Source organism: Mizuhopecten yessoensis, unplaced genomic scaffold, assembly GCF_002113885.1.
Source record: "Mizuhopecten yessoensis strain PY_sf001 unplaced genomic scaffold, ASM211388v2 scaffold11131, whole genome shotgun sequence".
NCBI lineage: Eukaryota > Metazoa > Mollusca > Bivalvia > Pectinida > Pectinidae > Mizuhopecten > Mizuhopecten yessoensis.
In genome coordinates this window covers 57,989-80,617 of record NW_018408895.1, presented here as the reverse complement: position 1 = coordinate 80,617, position 22,629 = coordinate 57,989, and the positions used below count along the sequence as shown (strand labels likewise).

General features: G+C 35.5%; 1 protein-coding gene across 8 annotated transcripts in view; it reads right to left on the bottom strand.

Moving 5' to 3' along the window:
* Positions 1 to 897: 897 nt before the first annotated feature.
* Positions 898 to 22,629, bottom strand: part of LOC110466332 — a 57,222-nt gene continuing 35,490 nt past the window's right edge. For 4 of the 8 annotated variants that reach the window (XM_021522752.1, XM_021522757.1, XM_021522758.1 and 1 more), the window contains 12 exons: positions 19,431 to 19,579; positions 18,069 to 18,166; positions 17,264 to 17,400; positions 16,697 to 16,733; positions 15,866 to 15,931; positions 14,903 to 15,171; positions 14,484 to 14,591; positions 13,593 to 13,676; positions 12,767 to 12,915; positions 11,361 to 11,510; positions 8,534 to 10,489; positions 898 to 4,111 (listed from right to left, as the gene is read on the bottom strand). In XM_021522752.1, coding sequence (XP_021378427.1) covers positions 3,889 to 4,111; positions 8,534 to 10,489; positions 11,361 to 11,510; positions 12,767 to 12,915; positions 13,593 to 13,676; positions 14,484 to 14,591; positions 14,903 to 15,171; positions 15,866 to 15,931; positions 16,697 to 16,733; positions 17,264 to 17,400; positions 18,069 to 18,166; positions 19,431 to 19,579 — 3,426 coding nt within the window. In that variant the 3' untranslated portion in view covers positions 898 to 3,888. Of the gene's footprint in view, positions 4,112 to 6,062; positions 6,075 to 8,020; positions 8,061 to 8,136; positions 8,162 to 8,533; positions 10,490 to 11,360; positions 11,511 to 12,766; positions 12,916 to 13,592; positions 13,677 to 14,483; positions 14,592 to 14,902; positions 15,172 to 15,865; positions 15,932 to 16,696; positions 16,734 to 17,263; positions 17,401 to 18,068; positions 18,167 to 19,430; positions 19,580 to 22,629 lie in introns of all 8 variants that reach the window. The other 4 variants (XM_021522755.1, XM_021522754.1, XM_021522756.1 and 1 more) reach the window with 4 other exon arrangements.

The following is a 22,629-nucleotide window of genomic DNA, read 5'->3' as shown; positions in this document are numbered from 1 at the left end:
CTAGTAATGTTTCATCGACGTCACCCGCCATGTAAATTGTAAATCTAGGTCAAATCCTAGTANATTCTAGTAATGTTTCATCGACGTCACCCGCCATGTAAATTGTAAATCTAGGTCAATTTCTAGTAATGTTACATCGACGTCACCCGCCATGTAAATTGTAAATCTAGGTCAATTTCTAGTAATGTTACATCGACGTCACCCGCCATGTAAATTGTAAATCTAGGTCAAATCCTAGTAATGTCACATCGACGTCATCCTCCACGTAAATCGATATCAAATCCTAGTGATGTCACATCGATGTAATCCTCCACGTAAATCGATGTCAAATCCTAGAGATGTCACATCGACGACATCCTCCACGTAAATCGATGTCAAATCCTAGTGATGTCACATCGACGTCGTCCTCCACGTAAATCGATATCAAATCCTAGTGATGTCACATCGACGACATTCTCCACGTAAATCGATATCAAATACTAGTGATGTCACATCGACGTCATCCTCCACGTAAATCGATGTCAAATCCTAGTGATGTCACATCGACGTCATCCTCCACGTAAATCGATATCAATTCCTAGTGATGTCACATCGACGTCATCCTCCACGTAAATCGATATTAAATCCTAGTGATGGCACATCGACGTCATCCTCCACGTAAATCGATGTCAAATCCTAGTAATGCCACATCATCGCATCGAAAACTCGAGTAGTGGCGACAAAACCGCAAGGCACTTTGGTGAGCAAAATGGAAAACATCGACCTCCATATCGAACAAAGAAATAGCATACCTCCTTATGAGATCATGAAGGCGACCAGAAAAGTCTTCATCAATGATAACTGGATCATTAAAACAAAAATGTGATTATTATTAAATCAAAACTAAAAAGCTACAGTGTTTTCTTGATACTTTTATTCAATATAAGATAAGTTAATGAGTTGGCATAAGCTTTTTCCTCATTTTGGATCTATAGTAACAAAATAATACCAGCATCCAAGACACATAACAGTTATGCATAATACAATTCTTGAAAAAAATCCTCTATTATGACGAACAATGTAAAGAGTAAATCATATTGTACCTTATAAAGACACTCTTTGGCATTCATCTGAATATCAGCTGTTTTTTTATTTCCATTTAAAAATATATATCTCCCTTTTTTACTGAAGTTTATAACATACATTTGTAAATAATGTAAATTCCAAAAATAATAGATATTTCATCTTGATTGACCTCGACACAGCATTGGCTATGTCTATCCAATACGTATACACACTCTAGCTTAATATTGGTGAAATAGCATCATTAGCACGGTATATCTTAAAATATAGAGTTAGACAATTTTCAGACATTATGTAAATTTCATCTATCAAAATGTGTATGTACATGAATTAATTGTAATATGTTTACAATGAACCTTTACACCAAACAGCTTCGAATTCATCCGAGTATTAGATCACAAATGACATCTATTGACGTTAGAGATTTGGATGAGACAATGCAGTAAGTATATCTCATATCTGATATTTAGATATGGAAGAAATAAACAAAAACGTTAAGATGTATGATGATTAGCAACACATAGCGCCAACAGAGACAAACTTAACTGGATCACGTCACACGCTGGACTTCCGCCAACAGAGACACAATTAACTGGATCACGTCACAGGCTGGACTTTGTATGGTGGAACGTGTTAATGATGGATCGATCCACACACTGATGACAAAACTAATGAACACACTGTAACATGTATGTTTGGAAAGTGTCAACGTATCCTTGATCTCTTTGTCATTTACATTTACACCTTTTGCACTTAATGAAATAGTATCACTGAGCAAATACCCATATCAACGTTCCAACAAAAACGTCGTTGTCTACATGTGTATGGGTTGATAGACTGATGGAATGGAAAAGGAAGATTGAGGGAGAGAGCAGTGTGCTGACGTAGAAATAATTAGCACAAGCAAATACCCCGACAATACCTTTCATCAATATAGAATCGTACACGAGGTACAGGCTCATATAGTCGAAGGGCCGTAGGTTGTTACATGTATATATGGTAATATATTTTCACACATAGAGTAATGAAGCGTCAAACTTACTATAGTACCGGTACTTTTTCCCAAACTTATTATGATGTTTTTCCGATTATAAGCCAATACATTTTAATTATTGATACCTTCCGAACATAGCAGTGACATGTCAATTATAATGAATGCATGTTCAAATCTCCTGTACCCACGTGCTATCTATAGCAATTGTATATTATACTGTCGGGGGAGGGGCTAGTAAGTTGTCAGAACTTGTGCCCAATCCCTATGAAATATGTCTAAATGATACCAGTAGCGAAAGGACGATTTATTCAAGTCCACCTTTGAAAGTATATTTTATCAAATGACACGAAATTCAAAGATGGACATGTCAAGTACAATGCCAAGCAGTGGGTAGGGTGGGTTAAGGAGTCATGCTCTTGGTCAGCAATACCACCGTACAAAGACAAAATGGTCACGGAAGTGATATTACAACAAATGTGCATACAATGTGTGACATTATTCAATTGAAAATGAATGCACGCCGCGAGATTGTCAATTAATAATCACACGAGATTGCCAATTAATAATCACGCGAGATTGTCAATTAATAATCACGCGAGATTGTCAGTTAATAATCACGCAAGATTGTCAATTAATATTCACACGAGATTGTCAATTAATAATCACACGCATTTGAACAACGTTTTAATGACTATCAAACATGTTCAGCTAAAAAACCTTTTACTAAATATTCGATGAGTTTCATAAAATGATATATAACATCAGGGACAGTATGTAGAGCATTATACGTCCCTGATAACATGGATTTTGGTATTTAATAATTCAGCGGTGTGTTCATTCATCAAATGATCGTTTTCGGCCGTCTTTCTCCCAATCTGAAGCTAATAAAACGCACCTTTTTTGTAAAATGATTGATGACAGAAAAGGTTAGTAGCCTTGCATGAAAACAGAATACCTATCATACAGACACACTCACCAACACCCATGATACCCATGATACAAAATTCTCAGGTTTTTATTCGCATTTCAGTCTTACGAAATTGATGAAAAAGGCTTTTGTAGTGGCCCATAACTTTCACATGTAGATCCTGCATCATATACATATCCTGACAACTTTCACGAAAAGACTTTACATCATTTGTGTATTACAAATCTTCTATGATGCTGTGCTATTAGTAGATAATTTCGCCTCTCAAAATGTTCTAGATATGTTACTTTCTTTTGTACAAAAATAAAAAATAATGAAACACCAATAAATTAAAGACGCAGTTATACATTTATCTGGTCTTATTATGTAAAGCTGAGGAATCGTGGTATTGGCAGGATTAGTAAAATGCACATACGAAATCGTGATCTTTGTTAGTCTATTTGTAGACTAGCACTTCTGAGATATGAGGTTGTGGTCTTACGAAAAAGAAGTCTTTGTTATATGTTGGTCTTGATAAGACTGGAGCTCAAAAGCATGTGGTCCTCACAAAACTTATCCTTTCCTAGTTGAGGTTTTATCAAGTCTTGTCCCATAGAACATAATGTTCTTAACACGACTGGCACTTTTCGAGTAACGGTCTATGAGCGACTTTCGGCTTCTGTCTTTGAGAAAGTCTTAGTGCTCGTGTGTGAACCCTTATGATGCCGAGTTTGTGACAAGTATGTTGGAGCTAGACAACTAACCATGTGGAACAAGACCTATACAACAAGTGATTCCATGATATATTCAGTTTCCTTATGACAATGAAATAATGCTTACATGCTAACCTTGACAATGCTGTTTATAGGACATTTACCCGCACTATTTGTTCAATGTTAACCACACGGTATGTGTACTTTGTTTATCACACTGTACTACTGGCCGATTCTTCATGATCGTAGGAATTTTCGAGTTCATACGATGACGTTGCTGGGAAGAAATTTGTTGCTATTTGAATATTTTCCTCGCTATACTCTGCATCGTCCTCATCTGCGTCCCGTATCACCTGGATTTGAACCTCACCATCATGACATCCATTGATATCTGTGTAGGAGTCCGTGTCCTGGAACTCATACTTGGCCTTCTTCCTGTGAACAAATATAAAATGTATCTTGTGAGAGACCTTTTTAAACACAGTCATTGGTCAAGATGTTTAAATATATTAAGGATAATGAGAGGCTCATAATTTATAAATTGTTAATTTCTCCCTCAAAATGTTCCAAAATGTGGACCTTCTCTTTAATGGTAAGTTAAGTCAATTAACATTCTGCCGTAAGTTATGCGTAACCACTTTTCCAAAATGTCTGAAACATGCTCTAAGAACAGTTTTTTTAAGCTAGTAGCTCTCGTATAACAGGTATAAAACTGTTCTCATGCGGGTCCGATGTAATACATAAATGAAATAACCTTGATAAACGTAGTGTTTTTGAAAATAATATAGTTGTCATATGATTTACATTAACACGGTCATAATAAACATTGAATGAAAACTGGATATTTTTTTTTTATAAAATATTACTGATGAAAACATATATTGCATATTTCTAATAATGAATATGTTAGTCATATAACTGATGTGATAGTTCTGATTTTTCTTGATAATGATGATCGTTTAATAACATGGCTTCGGTAATGCAAATATAGTTGAATTCTACAACGAAATAACTTACGGCCATACGTATGGCTCGTTAATTAGTGTACAACACATACTCATGATATTCGCTGGTTACAACATTCCATGTCAGAATTCAAGAGTATAAGCTTTACTTTATCATAGGATACAGCATAGGTGTAGAGGTTTATACAGACAAAAAGATGTGTGCATTCAAATATAATTCACACTTCAGGGGAAAAAATGTTCAGCTTTATAAAATGGGACCGTGTCAAACCAGACTTCAATTATCTCGATATATGATACTAGCTTTCTGTTTACTATTCTTCAGAATGCCCGCTACCATTTAATGTGAAAAAGATTGTCTGATCAATTTGGAAGGAGACTTTAATATTTCGAAACAAATTATGTTAAGATATTTTGGAGCTTCTGTATTCTTAAAGTACCACTACAATTACCAGATAATCTCATATAGTCATGTATTCAAGACAATACAGTAGTAAAGTAACAACAGCGGGGCAAACTAATCATAATCCAAGAGCTTACAAAGAACAACAAGTTAAGCGAGATCGAGACAACACCGGAACAAAGTGAAAGACGTAATGAACCCTCAAAACACTGCAGACGCAGAAACCCATGTCCTTCTAGAAGAAGAGCAACAAGTGTAACTCCACTGGTAACATTCCATGCGAAACTATCGACAAATAAGCTGTATTATCTGAATTTAATCGTAAAACTTATAAAACCTACTTTAACGAAGCAATTTATCAATTTCCAAAAAACTGAAACGGTTAGCATGTCTTTTCTACTAAATTGTTTTGTAAATGAATAGACCGAGAAACACAGTTTGTCTAGAATATAGAATTCCACGATCACTAACCATACAGAATGCACACATCCTAGAAGGCAGGTCTAACATCCATACCTCACACTTTCTAAGCTGTAACTTGACTAATGTGAACAGGTGGTTTTAAAGACTTTGTGAATATCAATAAATCTGTGAGTTCAACATCTTTAAAAACTGTGACAATTTAGTTGTGTGAAAGCTTCCTAGTCAATAAAAGCTTCATGCAAATTATGTCATGAATTTACTAAGCTTCTCAATGAAATTATGAAGTAGTTTCCATTTAATTGAGAGTTTACAAACTTATCCCAGTGTTTATATTTCAATCGCAATATGGTTGCTCAAATGATGAGACGTCTGAAAAAAGGTTTCTCCAAGAAGAAAAGTCGAAACAACAAAACATTCTCCACACCCTGAAGCCTTAAGGAAGGAATGTCTTCACAGTGTGTTTGTGAAACAAACAACCATAACAGTAAGTAATTGTGAGTTGTTTCTGAGTGTTAGTATCACACGTGCTACAACAATGAATTTGAACAATCGGAAAAAGTGATCGGAACGATTATCTTTGGCAAAGAATCTTTACCTAAGTCTTTCGCTAAAATTTAGAAAAGAATACAATTACAATCATGAGAGAACATACAAATAATCATGTTTCAGAATAGTTTGTGTATGGAGGAGTGCACAAGGCATTAACGGGTTGCATGATCGACATACTGAATTTAAAGAAGACCGAAACACACCTAGCCTGATGCTTATTTTTCACGTGTAAATCAAGAGGTAGAACAAATTACACTGAAAAATACGAAAGTCAAACATTTATGATATATTTGCCTTTAATATTATTATTGTTGATCGATAAGTCGACTACATTTGAAGTTTTAGTTTCCCTTCGACATAGACTTAACACAACAGACAAGGTATACTATAGGAAACAGAGTGCTAGCACCAACTACCAGGTTCCAAACACATGCTAGATCACCACCATCGATACCAAGGAGGTGAAAAGGAGAAAATAACACGACTTAAAAAAAAGTAAAAGGGAGGTAAGGGATAGAAAGAAACTTTTCTAAACGTAAAGCGTCCAACATGCTAGCGACTATTAATAATACAGAAGCAGCACGCAAAATTCTACAATAGAAATTCATTCTGTTTATTACCAGTAGTTCCACAAACAACTTTTATCTTCACACACAACACACTACCAAACAACAGTGAACACACAGCTTTGCCACAAATCTTTCAAACACAACACACGTCTGAAGTAATACTGACGAAACACAGCTTTTACGTAAGTCTCACACACACCACACTTCCCTAGCTAAACAGTGGACACACATACATTCCAGGACAGGCATTTCAAATCAAACACACTACCACAGACATATTGAGTGGACGCAAAAGTTGCCATTGATATATCTTTCAAACAAAACACACTACTGAAGCTATCCAGTTGATACACAGCTTTTCCATAGGACTAATACACAATACACTGCCGAAGCTAAACAGTCGAAACACAAAACTCCCATGATAGATCTTTCACGCACAACACACTACCAAAGCTATCCAGTTGACACACATCTTTTCCACAAGTCTAATACACAACACACTACCACAGCTAAACAGTCGACACACAAAACCCCCATGATATATCTTTCACACACAACACACTGTAACCAAAGCTATCCAGTTGACACACAGCTTTTCCACAAGTCTCAAACACAACACACTACCACAGCTAAACTAGTACTGTGCACACACATCTTTTCCACAAGTCTTAATACACAATACACTGCCAAAGCTAAACAGTCGACACACAAAACCCCCATGATATATCTTTCACACATAACACACTACCAAAGCTATCCGGTGGACACACAGCTTTTCCACAAGTCTCAAACACAACACACTACCACAGGTAAACAGTCGACACCAACCTTAATCACCAATACATTTCTACTAATGTAGCTACATACCCGGGACACACACACCTCTTTTCTGATTAAGTCACACAATGAAATGGCAATGTAAATGTTGACTTTTTTCATCCTCTGATACATCACCATTCATTTAAATATATCTGATACAGTTATAATTAGCACTGAGCGATTGAAAATACTGTACATGACATAATAAGGTATACTTCTATAAGTGCACTATCTCATTTGTTGAAAACAAAATATGATTCATTAATAAAGGAATATTATTTGATGAAGTGTCACTGAAATCAGTGTATATCATATATTTCTTCTCATTGAGCAAAAACTCTACAAAAGCAATTTCCAGCTGTAGCACTTCACAACTTCATATGGTTGGTTGTTCTACGTTTTTCTGAATGCAAAGTTGTCATTATTTATTCGATACAATAAAAGTCTTAAGAACGAAAATAAAAATGAAACACTATTAGTTTCTGTAATGTAAGTGCACTTAATATGAAGACTTGAAATGAATGGTGAGGTATCAGAATAAGACCACGCCTTCTGTCTACACAGGCAGAGGGTTAATACAGAGCATTGATTAAATCTATATTACAACAATACATACGAGCTCAACATTTGAAGTGTCTTCAAAACCAGCAGCAGGCCTTTACAAAGAATGCACAATGAAAATGAAAAATAAATTGGAAAAAAATCAATAAAACTTAATTCTTTTCAACTTACTGTTGCTTGGAAGACGGACATATTGCTAATTGTAAACACAATGATGTCATGATCAATGGAAGTATATGCGAGGAAAGTTTTCTAAGATAAAACAGGTGGAAATGCATGCAGAATGAATGCAGATCATTGACAGGTGCTAGGGTTTCTTATTGCTAAAAACGAACAAGAAATCATGCAGATTCATTTTCAAATCCATGTAGCTGTAACTATCCAATTACCTTCATCTCAAATATATATACATACAAAAATACACAAATATCATATCAACCACATGTACCAAAATAAGTTTCATGAAAACCAAAATAATGCAAGCTTGTGTAACAGATATATACAAACACCGTTACCTGATAGAAATGAAAAAAATAATATGCTATCCTTATAATTAAAATTTCTTTACCTTTTCCTCCCAAAGAAGTTCTTGATGGACTGCTTGAAAGCAGTCCCCCCCGTCTTCTTCTTGAGCTTGGAAATGTCCTCATTTGACTTTGACATAGGGTCTCTAGGGGACATAGGAGCTCTGTCCTTCTTAGCCCTGTTAGGGGTATAAAGAGGGATCTTTGTGTCCTTAGCTGTCATCTTTGTGGGGCTGACTGGAGGAGATGGAAACTTGGCCCCTGCCGTCATCTGCTCGAGGTTGGGCTGACTAAGTCGACCCATGACCACTGGTAACTTTTTGGGAGTTCTCTCCACACTTGCTGACCCACGGCGACCTCTGATGGTGGGGATGTGTGTCCCATCAGCATTACTAGGAGACAAACCAGTTCGTTGAGACTGTTGGGCGACCGGTAATGCGGTTCGTTTTATTACATTATTACTGTCAACACTACTTACTTTCAATTCATTTCTATTAATGTCAGAAAAACTTGTTCGTAATTTGGTTGGTATTTGTTGTCTTGGCATAGTATCCTCTGATGGTTTTTCAGCAGGAACAACATATTTCCTTGCTCTCTCTAATGTGTTAATATTACTTTGGTTGATATTATTGTCTGTCTTCAGGTCTATCGGTATACCACTTGGATGAGAGAGTCTTGGGTTATCACTGCTGTCATTTATAACATGGATGACACTGTCACCGACCACTTCACCTTTATCGTAACTACTCTGCACTGAGCTCCTTTTCACAGAGTTTACTCCCCTTGCAGGTTTCCTTGGCTCTAGCTTATGGCTCCCATTTGAACTTTCCACCCTTTCTGTAGCCCGTGGTGTATGATCTAACTGTTCATTACTGCTAACTGCCTGGCTAGATAATAGATGCATTGATCCTTGTTGGCCATGAGAGTTCAGATGTGCATGGTCATGACTGGAGGTAGAATCCTCCTCCTCTGTTGAGATTTGGTCACCAAGACTGAGGGCTAGCGATGCTGCCAGTTGCTCTCCACTCATTACCTTGGGGCCTACATTCCCTGATCTTGATAAATGTAGACCACTGTCTGCCGAAACAAAGTTCCTATCACTTCCCAACACCTCAGTGTCTCGTGGCCTTGATCTTTGAGAAGTCACAATGTCTCGAGGACTATGTTGATAGCTTTCCTCCTCATCATCATCCCCGAATATCCCATAGTCCTCCTGCTGCTGATGCATTTCCTGTCCATAGTTTGAGCTCCTTTGATTGTGCTGAGGATAACTTTCTCTCACTTCTGATGAGTGAACAGAGCTTACATCTAGTGGTTGGAAGTGGTTGACTGGTCTATCGTAGCGGTCATTTTCCAGAGCATCTGACCGATCCCTCTCTGCCATGAGACGCTGAAGAGATAAATGAAGTTCACTATGACTCCTCCCGTCAGATGCGTGATCCCTGGGAGTGCTAAGTACAGGGGGATGAAAAGAAATTTGTTCAATCATTTTATTTCTCCTTTCTGAATCACCACCTGTGAAATCTATAGATGAAGCTGGTCGGTTACTTCGCAGTCTTCTGTTTGCAGAGTGAGAGCGTGGAATGTCATTCTCATTGTAAACATCCTGTCTCGATGTACTGTTAAATGGAAGGTGAGGTGTCAATGGCCTGAGATAGTTAGAATTAGAACTCATTGAACTTTTCTGACTATCTGGTCGTCTCCGAATCTTTATCTTGCGAGGAGGCTTCTCTGGACTTTTTGGTGGATCTCTTGTTTGCTGAATTTTGGTCATAGAGGAGTACATCTTGCTTGCAGATTGGTACGGAGCATATGATGGAAGGTCCCTGGTCCCTCCTGACACAAACTCTGTGAGTTCACGTGTTGTAAGGTCAGGGTGGCTTCCGTAGCCCAGAACATGTGACCGCACAGGAATGGCTGACCTTGGTCTCTCTCTGATCTCATTGAGACTCTCTACAGCCTCTCTTTCACGACGGTCCCGCAACACCTGCAAGACATACCTGTAACAAGAATGAGAGCATGGTTCGAATACTGTAAACAACTCGAGTAGCATGGTATATGAATTCAGATGACAACATATATATCAACATTTATGAAGCATTTATTAATATACACTCATCAGAACTATGAATTTAAATATGATAAATTACAAACCATTAGGAATTTTTTATAAACAAGATAAATACTGTAAATATATTAACGTCTTATTATAGTCACATTTATGTCACCTGACAAGGAGTTGACTGATGAACTATGAAGAATGTGGCTTCATTAAGGAAGTTTTCAAGTAGCCATACAATCACAAGTCTGTCAGAAAATTGAATGCCAGGAGTGGTTATAAGAATTGAAAAATAAACCCAGGGACTAATTACCACCCTTTTTTATGTGCAAAGTTGTCAAAAATCAATAAAAGCTTAATTCTTTTCAACTTACTGTTGCTTGGAAAAATGTGTATGAAAAAAATAATTATAAAGATAATTATCTGTTGATGTTTCCTATCTTTTCTAGTCATTCATAAATAAATTTACTACAGCAGGTTGGAAATTTTAAAAGTGATAAAAGTTCAGTAACATCAATATTTCTATTAATTATATAAATATACATTGATGTTTTTTGACATTGTGTCGCAAGAATAGATAAAATCAACATTACACCGGTAATGCAGATCTCCCATTGTTAATATTAAAATGAACTATGCTATGGAACAAAACTATGCAACAAAACTTAGGAAATATTAGAATACAGAAGCATGCCAGTAAAAGCAAATGCTAGTGGGTTATCTCCCTTAGACCAATACTGGTACATGTATATTTGATATTCAGTCCACACATCTTCAGTATGTAACGTATTTGGTGTTTGCACTACTAGTACCTCCTGGTGGTGTTTGGAGAGGCAGGCTGCCGTAGTAAAGTATCTTCCCCATTGGAATGTATACCACTGTCTCTTGCACTTGACACTTGGTTCGCTTCGCAGCTACTGCCGCTCGAACGAGATCGTATGGAATTGCCATAATCACGAGACCTGTTGAGTACATATTGTTAAAGTCACAATGTCATATGTCACTATTGTTAAGGTGTAGTCATGGGCCTATTATACTGTTAAACGCTGCAAAGCCTGTTACCGAAAGTAAAATAAGGTGTAAATAAGAAGTATGGTAAAGTCAGGTATGAGCAGTAAAGGGTGTGTGTGATGTAGGCATATATATATATGCATTTTTTTATTGTGTTATTAGGAAAAAGGGCAAACTACTAATGAAGCACTGTATATGGATACTGTAAATCATTTAATTTCATCAATACATTTTCAGTATTTCATATATGTCAACTGGAACAAATGTCATCTGAGGATTTGAAACCACACAAAATAACACTAACAGATAGATAATTGTCAGATATATACCCACAGTTTTCCAATTAACTTGAGATGACATGTGAAAATATATTATTGATTTACAGTACATCTTAATCTCATATAACAACTCTTCTATCTCAGTGACAATTAATACTCTACTAAACTAGTACTACACTACTAAATCAGCGACAAATAATAATTACTCTACAATCTCAGCTGACAACATCGCGCAATACTGACTACCTACCACTCGATAAAACAAGAAATTATCACTTAACTTCCATGTAATGGTGTGAACACCATGATGTCATTTTTTTCACATATTACCTTTGACATGTATTTACACCTATTATGATATCACAATTTGCCAAAACCTGTGACATCATGGCATTAATTGTGATGTCACATTGACAACAATAGAAAGAAGTAAAATTGGTGATATTAAAGACTTGGGGATGGTCACAAAAATATCTTTTCTGTGGATATTCGCATACATTCTTGGTTATATGATTAAAAGGATCTTGATGCTATATCAACTTTACACAGGAATTGTAAAATTCATCTCCAAGTTTTATTATTAGCCAGGCAGAGCCTTGCCAAAACAAAGATGTCTGATCATTTCATAACTCCCACAATAAAACTTTTTTTTTTTGATATCCTCCAATCAAGCCTCGACAATCCAGCCATCACTTATACCGGTGGTTGGATAATATCTACAGAAAACCATGTCGACTGATTGACTAAGATGATAGGAATATCTACTGGAAATGAGAGTGGCAAGATTCTCTACTGGGAACTAAGGTTGATTGAATATGTACTCAGAACCAATGTTGTTGGATTATAGAACTTAACTAAAGTTATTTATGCATTAATAAAGATTAAAGTATGAAAACAAAGAGATCAGTGTCTAATAAAGTCGGCCATACCTATCAATAGGATCCTTGTTGACATTCATGAACTGCATGGCATGCTCAAGGTCATTGTTCATCATGCCTAGGAAACTCTTGAGCCGAGTCAGAGCGGTGTCTAGGTAGTAGCGGTCTGGGTGGTCGGGTTCCGTGTGTTTAAGCATGTTCTACAATCAGAAGTCATAATCCTACTACATGTACTGAACATTATGTCATTTAAATAAGACTGACAGAATACAACCTATTCATACTGAAACATGTATAAATCTCAGCAAGTCTTATATACAAATAACTATATTTGTTAATGGAATTTGTTATATCCAAGCACCTGTCTATTCTGAACACACAATATTCTCCTCATGATTTCAAGTTGAGGCACGTTTCACTGTATATGCTGTTTTTATAGTGTCTTTATGGTCCAGACACAGTCCTTACAAGATTTATCACCTTCATTTTGCTTTAAACAAGTTTCGAATTACAGATAATTTTTTCTTAATTATTTACTTTCAATAAAAGACAAAGCATCCTGGGTTTCAAAATTATCCCAACCAAGAGTAAAACATAATAAAATTTACTCTAGAGGTCCGCATTTGTTTATCGTGATCCAAACGGTTGAACCGGATGGACCAGAATTGTTCGTTTATGAAATAAAGCTGGACCTAGTAATATGATGGTACTTTTTTTTAGGCGAGCCTTGACAAAGCTTTGCAAGGCCTGTATAAACATTTGCAGGTCCTCCAGGATTTATACCAGGAAATGTTACATTTAAAAACAGACAAACCAGTTGAACTGTATACATGAATGGGCTTGGTTTATATATATAAGGTAAGACTACTCTGCTTACCTTGATGAGGAGTGAGTATTTGGGTATCTGTTGTAGGGGAGCCAGCAGTAAGGGAATCACACTAGAAGTAGCCAAGCTGGAGCTCTGTAACAAAATATTATCAGGGTAAGTCAACCTCAACCAAATACTGTTCTAAACTCAACAGAATACTATTACTAGAGTAGAGACCAGGAGTGTGATATACAGACGAACAAGACATAATATCTCCACTATAGGTACCTCAATTAATTAGCTGTTCTTTGATCGAGAGTATTGTTAAATTTACACTATTGATTTTTAATGTTTCAAGACACTAAATCCCCGTAGATTTATGCCTGAATTAAAACCAAAAAAAATTGACCGGTAGATTCACAGCACTGTAGATCAAATATCATACATGTACATGTACTTCATTTGGCAGACATTTACCTATATATTTGTGCATATCTTTCCTATTGTCATTAAGTGGCCACACCACAGAAATAAACATTACATCGGAAATAACACAGAGTTCTGCCAACATTTAAAACAAAGGAAAAAGAAATTGTATATTCTGTGGGTATGTAATTGAATTCAAACATTTTCAGGTAGCAGGTTGATAATTGTCTGTCAAATCATGGAGTAAAAAACACATTGTAAAATTGTATCAGAAAGTGAAGTTATGAGAGTTTCAAGTTGGAAAACCAATTTAAGTTTTAAATTGCCAAAAAAAATAGCTGTATGACAGTCAGAATATACCACAGGATAACGAGCTAGAGTAATCCATAGCTAGCAGGTTAAGATGGCTGTATTCATTTACAGGTATCTCTCTGGCTTTTAATTAACCCCTTGTTCAGGAATAGGGCAGACAGTTCACCCACTGACTACTTGTCCCTTAACAGGAGAAATTTGTGAACAAGCGATTCTACTTACCCCCATAATATCTCTGAAGCGGGCAGACTGTGTGAACCAGTAGTTCATGTTACTAATCACTGTAGGGAAATCGTTGATGTAGTCTTTGTACACAGACAGACCCTCCCCCTGGACAAAAGTAAACTTGTACATAAATCACAAAAACAAAGCCGGGCTGATTTAGGACTCGCCTATGAAAGATTACTCCATAAAAATGGGTTCATGTTCATTTATTACTCTTTGTTTTAAAATCATTTAATACTAGGGATAACTTTTTGAATTTAATTATAAGATACTTCAACAATTGAATTTTTTTAATTCTAGATCAAAGTTCTTTACTGCAAAGGATTTCTTTAAGCATATGATATGTTCAGTGTAAGCAATTTACATTTGATTATATCAAGAACAAAGAGTCATTCAAAAGGGGATCAACATTTTACCTCCTGGGCGTCTGTAAACTTGACAAATACATCTCCGATTAAGCCAGTGTACTTCCACTTAAGCATACGCTCCTCCATCTTTCGTAGCATAATACAGTGCTGTTCATACAGGTGTGGAAGATATGACGGAAAGACTGTGTTGAGATCTCGTTGTGCCATGAGCTCCTCCTGGCGAAGGGGTCGTATAACTGCGTCAATCAGGGTCCATAACTGTGAGCAGTAGGATCTCTCAGCATTGATGGCCTCCTGGGCACATTTCTCTCTCTGAACTACAAATAGTTTGTGACACAAATGACATTGACCTTAATGAGACAAGGTATGAGATAATGACAGATACAAGGTGTTTTAATATTAGCAATTTGTTTGATGAAACATTTTTAACTTTCCTGTGTATTATTTTGTCAATTTGAATAATTTCTGTTTGTTATAACTTATCACCAGAATGGTATGAGGAACACTCTGTTGGAGGCGTGTCTATACTCAACTCACAATTATCTGTTTGATTGCATTCACATTTTGATAGATGGTAGACATATTGGCTGGTAGACATATGTCCTTAAGACTCCCGAGCGCTAACATCCGGGCCAACAAGAGTGTTTAATATATTAAGTTGCAATAACTTGTTTCATAATTGTTGTAAAATAAATAAAGTTTATTTAGACATAAACACTTGGTTGAAGCGAGCTTCTAACGATCAGTATAACGACAAAGAAACTATAGGTAAAATTGTAATCAGTAATATTTTCATAATTATTTAAACTAAAGAAAAAATATACCTGTAAATGGACTTAAAATTTTTCCCCCAGCAGCTATATTATTGTATACACATGTCTGATATACTGTTACACTAGTGTGATTGAACAAGAGTAATGAGGTGGTAATGTGTGGATATGAACATCAATCATACATATTTAACAATTTTAGCTTCAGGTTAGCATTGATTTAACCTTCATGTCTTCATACCTTCTTCCAGAACTTTCTCATGTGGAGGGATTTTCTTAGAAAAGTGTGCTTTGGCCTCGGAAAGGTCTGCTTGGTGAGAAAGGAGGAATATAAGGAGAGGAAAATATGTAAACAACGAGAAGGGTAAAAATCAACAACATTTGTAAAGCTAATCCAGACAACCAATCTCTCACTGTACACAGGAGGAGGAACCTACATACAACTAGCCGGCAAAACAATGGCGAAGAAAATTGAACATAGTCACAGATGTATCTGGTTATTTTGGAAAATTAACCCTGTATAAAACCAACATAAATAGGAACATTGGAAATTTTAAAAATTTGATAAAGCGTTGTAAATGGTTTGTGTTTTAGATATTGTTTTATTTTTATAATGATGAAACTTCTTGAGAAAATGAAAGGTTTTTGTAAAACTATTAATTCAACCGCTCCACAATTAATTTATATTATCTTTTAAAATTATGAGACAGCTTTGCTTCTTTAGTAACATCGGTGACAAATGAAGAGTCTGGATTTGCTTTTAGAGTGTTGAACGTTTTCAAGAAAGGCACTTGTGAAAGGGATTTAGGCTTTGTGGAACCAACAAAACAAGCTGTCATGCAATTAGACTGAAAAGAAAGAAAAACATGAAAAAAACACCTATTGCAGTTACATGTAATAAATAATTTACACAACATGCATTTCACAGGTACAAAATGTCTGACAAATACACTGAAATCCTTACTGCATCAAATTTGCATACCTGTATCTCTAAAAGAGCATGTGAGCTAAAGTACATAGTGTCTGAACCACCAGCCATATATATATATACTGTATGTATACTGATACTTACGAATGGTATCAGGGTTGAGTAGTGCCAGTCTTGCATTCTGAAAACAAAAAATGTTGAGTTCAGAACTACAAAGAATCATATGTCAGTCAAACCTGTTAATATTTAAATGAATTTGTCATACTTCTGCAGTTTTTGGTCTATTTAAAATGTTTTCTGCAACATAGTGTAGTTAGTAGATTAATTAGACTAGTGTTTTTTTCTGTAATTATCTCCCTTCCATTGTAGATAGGTTATTTCTGTACTTATCTCCCTTACACTGTGCACCTAATCTTAGACCGACCTTCATTTTCTTTCTTTTCTTCTCGTTTACAGTGTTAATTCTATGTTTAAGTTCTCATTTAAGACAAACAGTGTGTGAACACAGGGCCTGGCTTCAGGTCAATACAAAAAACACCTGAAAGCATTTGAAATATGATTATAAATATCAAAACCAGGCCTTGTGAATGCTGCATGATGTGAGCATTGTTGTAATAACAGCCATGTACAGTACTATATATACTGGCCATGAAATACAGTACGGAATGGAAATACAGCAATGAGGAATACTTGATCAACCTGAGGTTGTACCTGGGCATGGCGAATTGTTTCATCATCATCACTGGAGGCAGACAAGTCTAAGTGTAAGCACTTTTCGTGTAATGCCTGTGACAGGTTCAGACTCTTACAGGCCAGGGCCGTCACTGACTGGGCGTCCGAGTCATCCCCTAAAGGACACAATACAAAGACGTTCTCAATCAAATCCTCTTAAATATATTTTGACATTACGTAAACATTTCTCCCCAGATTTTGTCGAAGCATGCCTGAATAAGTTCTTGATGTTTAAAGTTGGTAAGTAGATTAACAGATTAAGATTAACTGTTAAAAATGAACCTGCTTTTGCCAAAGTGTATCAGGACACATTTAACACTTTCTATTGTCAGAGTTTGAAAGTCAAAGTTAAGCAAGTTTATACCATTAAATGACAGTGTAATGTACGTGTCCAAATATATCTTATTTGTGTGCTCCTTGATATTATGTAACTGCCTTGTTCTCCCTCTGTTAGGACACAGAATTCAATATCATTATGAAGGCATATGCAAGTATCCAGCACACAAAATATACAGTATTCATTGTGAATGTCGAATTAACACACATATGTATTTCACTTTGCCCTTGACAAAAATGTACTTTTATTGAGATATCTGAGTGAATTATTTGAGTCCATCATATGCAGTCATGACCATGACAAAAATAATGTCTAAATCTTCATTTGAAGACTGTTTTGAAACTAATGCACCAGGTATCCATTGTCTGCAGCTGAACCTGCACAGACAAATGCGTGAAGGTTTTAACTCTAATGAATAATCATAACATTGCCTCCACCGCCTTTTACCTTTGTCCTGTGCGAGACTGGCCAAATAGGGGTGGACTAGAGGGGACACATCCTTGGGCTGAACCTCACTACTTCTCGTACTGGTCGGTACCTGGTACCTGCAGATTGGAAAAGCATCATCATTTGAGATTCATAAAAATAATGATCAAACTACAGATGTTTTAAATTTCAAATTCAAGACCAAGAAGCTTATAAAAGTTCACTGAATCTCTGAAAGTAAGAAATACATCCGCAAGAAATGGTGAACAGTTAGTCTCACAATAATGAAAATTTATCATATATTTTTATAACAAATTCAATATAAATCTTATTTATCATAAACTTGTCCTCTTTGATGTGAATTGTTTTATTTCTGTGATAGTGTTTGTAGTGCATAGGCCATATCCCTGAATCCATCCATATTTGCGCGGCAAATGCCATATCTACCCAGAATGCGCCATATATGCTTAATACATTTGGTTAACACATTTCAGAAAAGTCACATCTGAAGTATATATTATTTGTATTACTACATGCTGATAGTTTTTTTGTCATTGCTGATAAATTTGACATTATGTTAAAATATGAACAGAATATATTTTTTTACAAAAAGGTTAGGCCAAAAAAGAATTATATGTTTCTGGTTCCCAAACCTACCCTAGATTTTACCTCTGACCCTAACAATTTCATCTTACTCCATGCAGTGTTGGAATAATAGAATCTCTCACCTCTTTGAGGGTGAGATAGGGGAATCTCAACCCGAGGGGGAAGATTCCAAACCTCACCCCAAGGGAGTGAATGATTTTATTTTTCTTACCCTGTTTCCTCATTGTGTATCATATACCAAATCATTGTGTATCATATACCAAATCATTGTGGATCATAAACCAAATCATTGTGGATCATATACCAAATCATTGTGTATCACATACCAAATCATTGTGTATCATATACAAAATCATTGTGTATCATATACCAAATCATTGTGTATCAATTATACCAAATCATTGTGGATCATATACCAAATCATTGTGGATCATAAACCAAATCATTGTGGATCATATACCAAATCATTGTGGATCATATACCAAATCATTGTGTATCACATACCAAATCATTGTGTATCATATACCAAATGAAATGTTAACGTTACAGGCTAAATTCAGGGTTGATGTGACGTTAATGAATATACATTACTATTTTTGGCCTTATGATATGTTCATTTCCATTTTCTACCCTGTATAAACTCTCAACACATATGAGCTCTCGGGCCTCTGGACCCTTGGGCTAATATAGAGATCTTAGCAATATGGCGATGGTCATATGATAACCTCTTTGTACTAGATACTCCATTCAACACCTTATCCAAACTTTGTCTGATACCTGGCCTGGTCATTTACAACTCCCAGATTCTGCAATTCATCCAGGAATGCCTCTTTGTCGAAGGACTTGACATTGTCTACTTTGACCTCCAGTGACCTTTGAGCCTCGGACACTTCCTTTAACTGACCAGACAGGTTCTCAATTTCAACCTGAAAAAAAAACGCCCTTAAAAAATCTTTGAACTCTGGAATGGTCTAGTTTGTATAGAAACTTCATATAATTTATTCATAACTGTATGAGATACACACTACAGTAATGAAAAAATGTGATGCTAATAATATGTATCTAGAGTAATTTTATTGCAAAAATGGATAAAGACGTATTTCATTTTGTTCCTTTAACAAAACCTCCACTACAAATAAGTTTTATGATTGCAGATATTTCCATACGCCCAGAATGACTGTGGGAATATGAGCATGATTCATGAGCTATTTGCATATGTCGATTCCAAAAAAAATATATGATGAAATTTTCCACTGCCATTTTCTAGGGTAATTTATACAACATTTGAGAATGACATTTTCTACACTCTATTTCCCTCCCAAAGAAATGCTATCATGTCATTTTGATTACACCAAGTTTAAAAACTTCTCTGCCAATTTCATTGCGGTATTTGTATGGACGCTAAGTTACACACCATAAAGCAGTATTATATATGGGAACGACTGCACACTGAGTTGATGACTAAACAGTACAGCACCTCACATACCTTCCACAAGGCTTACAAAAACATGTACAGTAGGCCTGACGTCAGTATAACATTACATTAACTTATAGAACTGAGAGGATTATCCATTATCTAAACTGACCCATTTTGTAACTGTAGTACTTGTATCTATATGTCTGGTATTAAAATGTGTATAAAAGGAGTATTAAGTCGACTGGAAACTTTAAAGCTCAATACAAAACTACACCTTAGCTAAAACTGTCAAACAGCGGGACTCAAAACTCAAAATGAACTTATTAAAAACTCCAAAGTTATTTGATAATTCACTGGAGCTACATTTAACCTTCACAGAGTGTTATTCTTACATTTAACCTTCAAATGCTACACTGTGGCCTTTTTAGTAATCAATATAAACACACATAACATTGCACAGTCCTTTTTAACATACGAAAGGTAAAAGAAATATTTAACAGAGATAGCCCTGTGACAGGATCATATTATCAGACATGTAGGACAGAAAACAAACCAAACTTATAAGATCAAAAGAAGATGCCCTCCAGACGTCCTTCATAGCCAGGCAGTACAACTGGCAGATTCAAAGATCAAGTATAGTCTACCCTGGGTTCATTATTTGAAGTTAAGGACATGGTTGTTTTCCATTCAAGGATTCACATTTTGAGGTCAAATTTCAACTTATAAGCCTAAGAATATAGCAAACTTATCTCACATTGATACATAATGATATTTCCATATGTTTGATCCCTAGTGGAAACATTGGATCTAGTTACCTATGAACTGATGTTTTAAAATATTTAATATAAAACACTTTCATAAAAAAACCTTATCAAACAGGATCTGATGATATTATACAGTGACACAATTTCTATATTCTAAAGGCATAAAGGAAGACTTCAATTGGCTAGCTTCAATACATCTAGGCCAACCATTACATTTAGGACCTTAATTTAATTTATAGGTGTGTGTGGCCACCAACACTATACCAGCTATCCCATATGATCACATTACATCAGTAACATGAATTTCTTACTTTGTACAAATTCTTCTTACATGAAATATAAAGGAAATGAGCTGTTTTTTCTTTATAAAATGACATCTAAATTGGTTATAATTGGAACAGAGCATTGAATATGTTTTTCTTCGACACAAGATGAAGAAATTACGTAAATCACATGTCAAATCGTGAGTGAACCCGACATAATAACTAGACATTCAACAGTCTGATACAGTCTGTACATGTACGTTGTTTATCACTGGTAACTTTCTAGCTGACCTTAAAATTCTATCAGCTATTGACTACGCCTTTAGATTTTATATGTGATAGGAAACATGACGTATATATTAATTTTGTTGACAGAAGTACCTTACTGTGTCTATTGAACTACAGACCTACAAATAAAATACTGTTTAATGTAGCATGCACGTGCTAGGAAGTTTAATCTCGACAAAGTTGTGGTCATATTCCTAACACTAACAAGACAGGTAAAATCAATTAGGAAGTGGTTTATGGTAATGTTATACCAGGTGTATTTTTAGGTCCAGTTATTAACAAAAAGAAATAGAGTGGAATTTGAATTAAACAACTGCCAGTCAAAGACTTTGACCAATAGTATGGCACAGTGATTGAAACAGTACCAAAGAATCCAGATGAGACAAAATGTGAACACCTCACATATAGTAAGACATTTCACATGTAGTAAGACATTTCACATGTAGTAAGACATTCAGTTGATAATTGAAAGTTGTGCCATCAAACTGATTTGTAACTCAGCGCTCGGCTAAAAAAATACATAAATTAAGTCATTAAAATTCCAAAGGATCAAGATAAAAAGAGAATTTGAAAAGTAGTTTCATATTTCTTTTTTAATAATTCTGAATTTTACTATCAAGCATGGTTTGAAGTTAAGATAATGAAGATATTGATGAAAGGAGTAATTATCAGACCAGAACACACCTTTAGAAGTCTCGGTTTATTTTCAGTTCAAAATGAGAATTAAAAAATGTTTCACATCTCCTTATTCGTTAGTTTAAACACAAGCTTAGGAAACTATTTTTTTATTTCTTTTTCTTTATATTGAACTTTAAAAGTACAAGTACCGGTATTTTGAATGTTTAAGTAATATAACAACATAGAAAAATAATACATTTTGTATCGATAATCAAAAAAGTTTAGACATTACTTTATGTACGTTTATTTTATATCTACTGTGTTAATGTAAAGGGCCTATGTACTTAGGAACACTTTTATGGAGGGAGTTTACCTTCAAAAGTCGAGATGATTCATACAAGTAGGGCCATGTCATTTATGATAGATTATCCAATCAAAAGGTTGACATTACAATTTAAAAGTACCAAGCATGCATTATGTGCCTGCCATCAAAGTATGGTCAAAGTTCAATACATTTAAAAGCTGTTTCAATTACAATATGGACATGGATCAACCAATCAAATTGCAAGTATTTGTCCTCAAGGTGACCACGTCCTTCAACAAAATCACCTGCAAAAATGTATGGT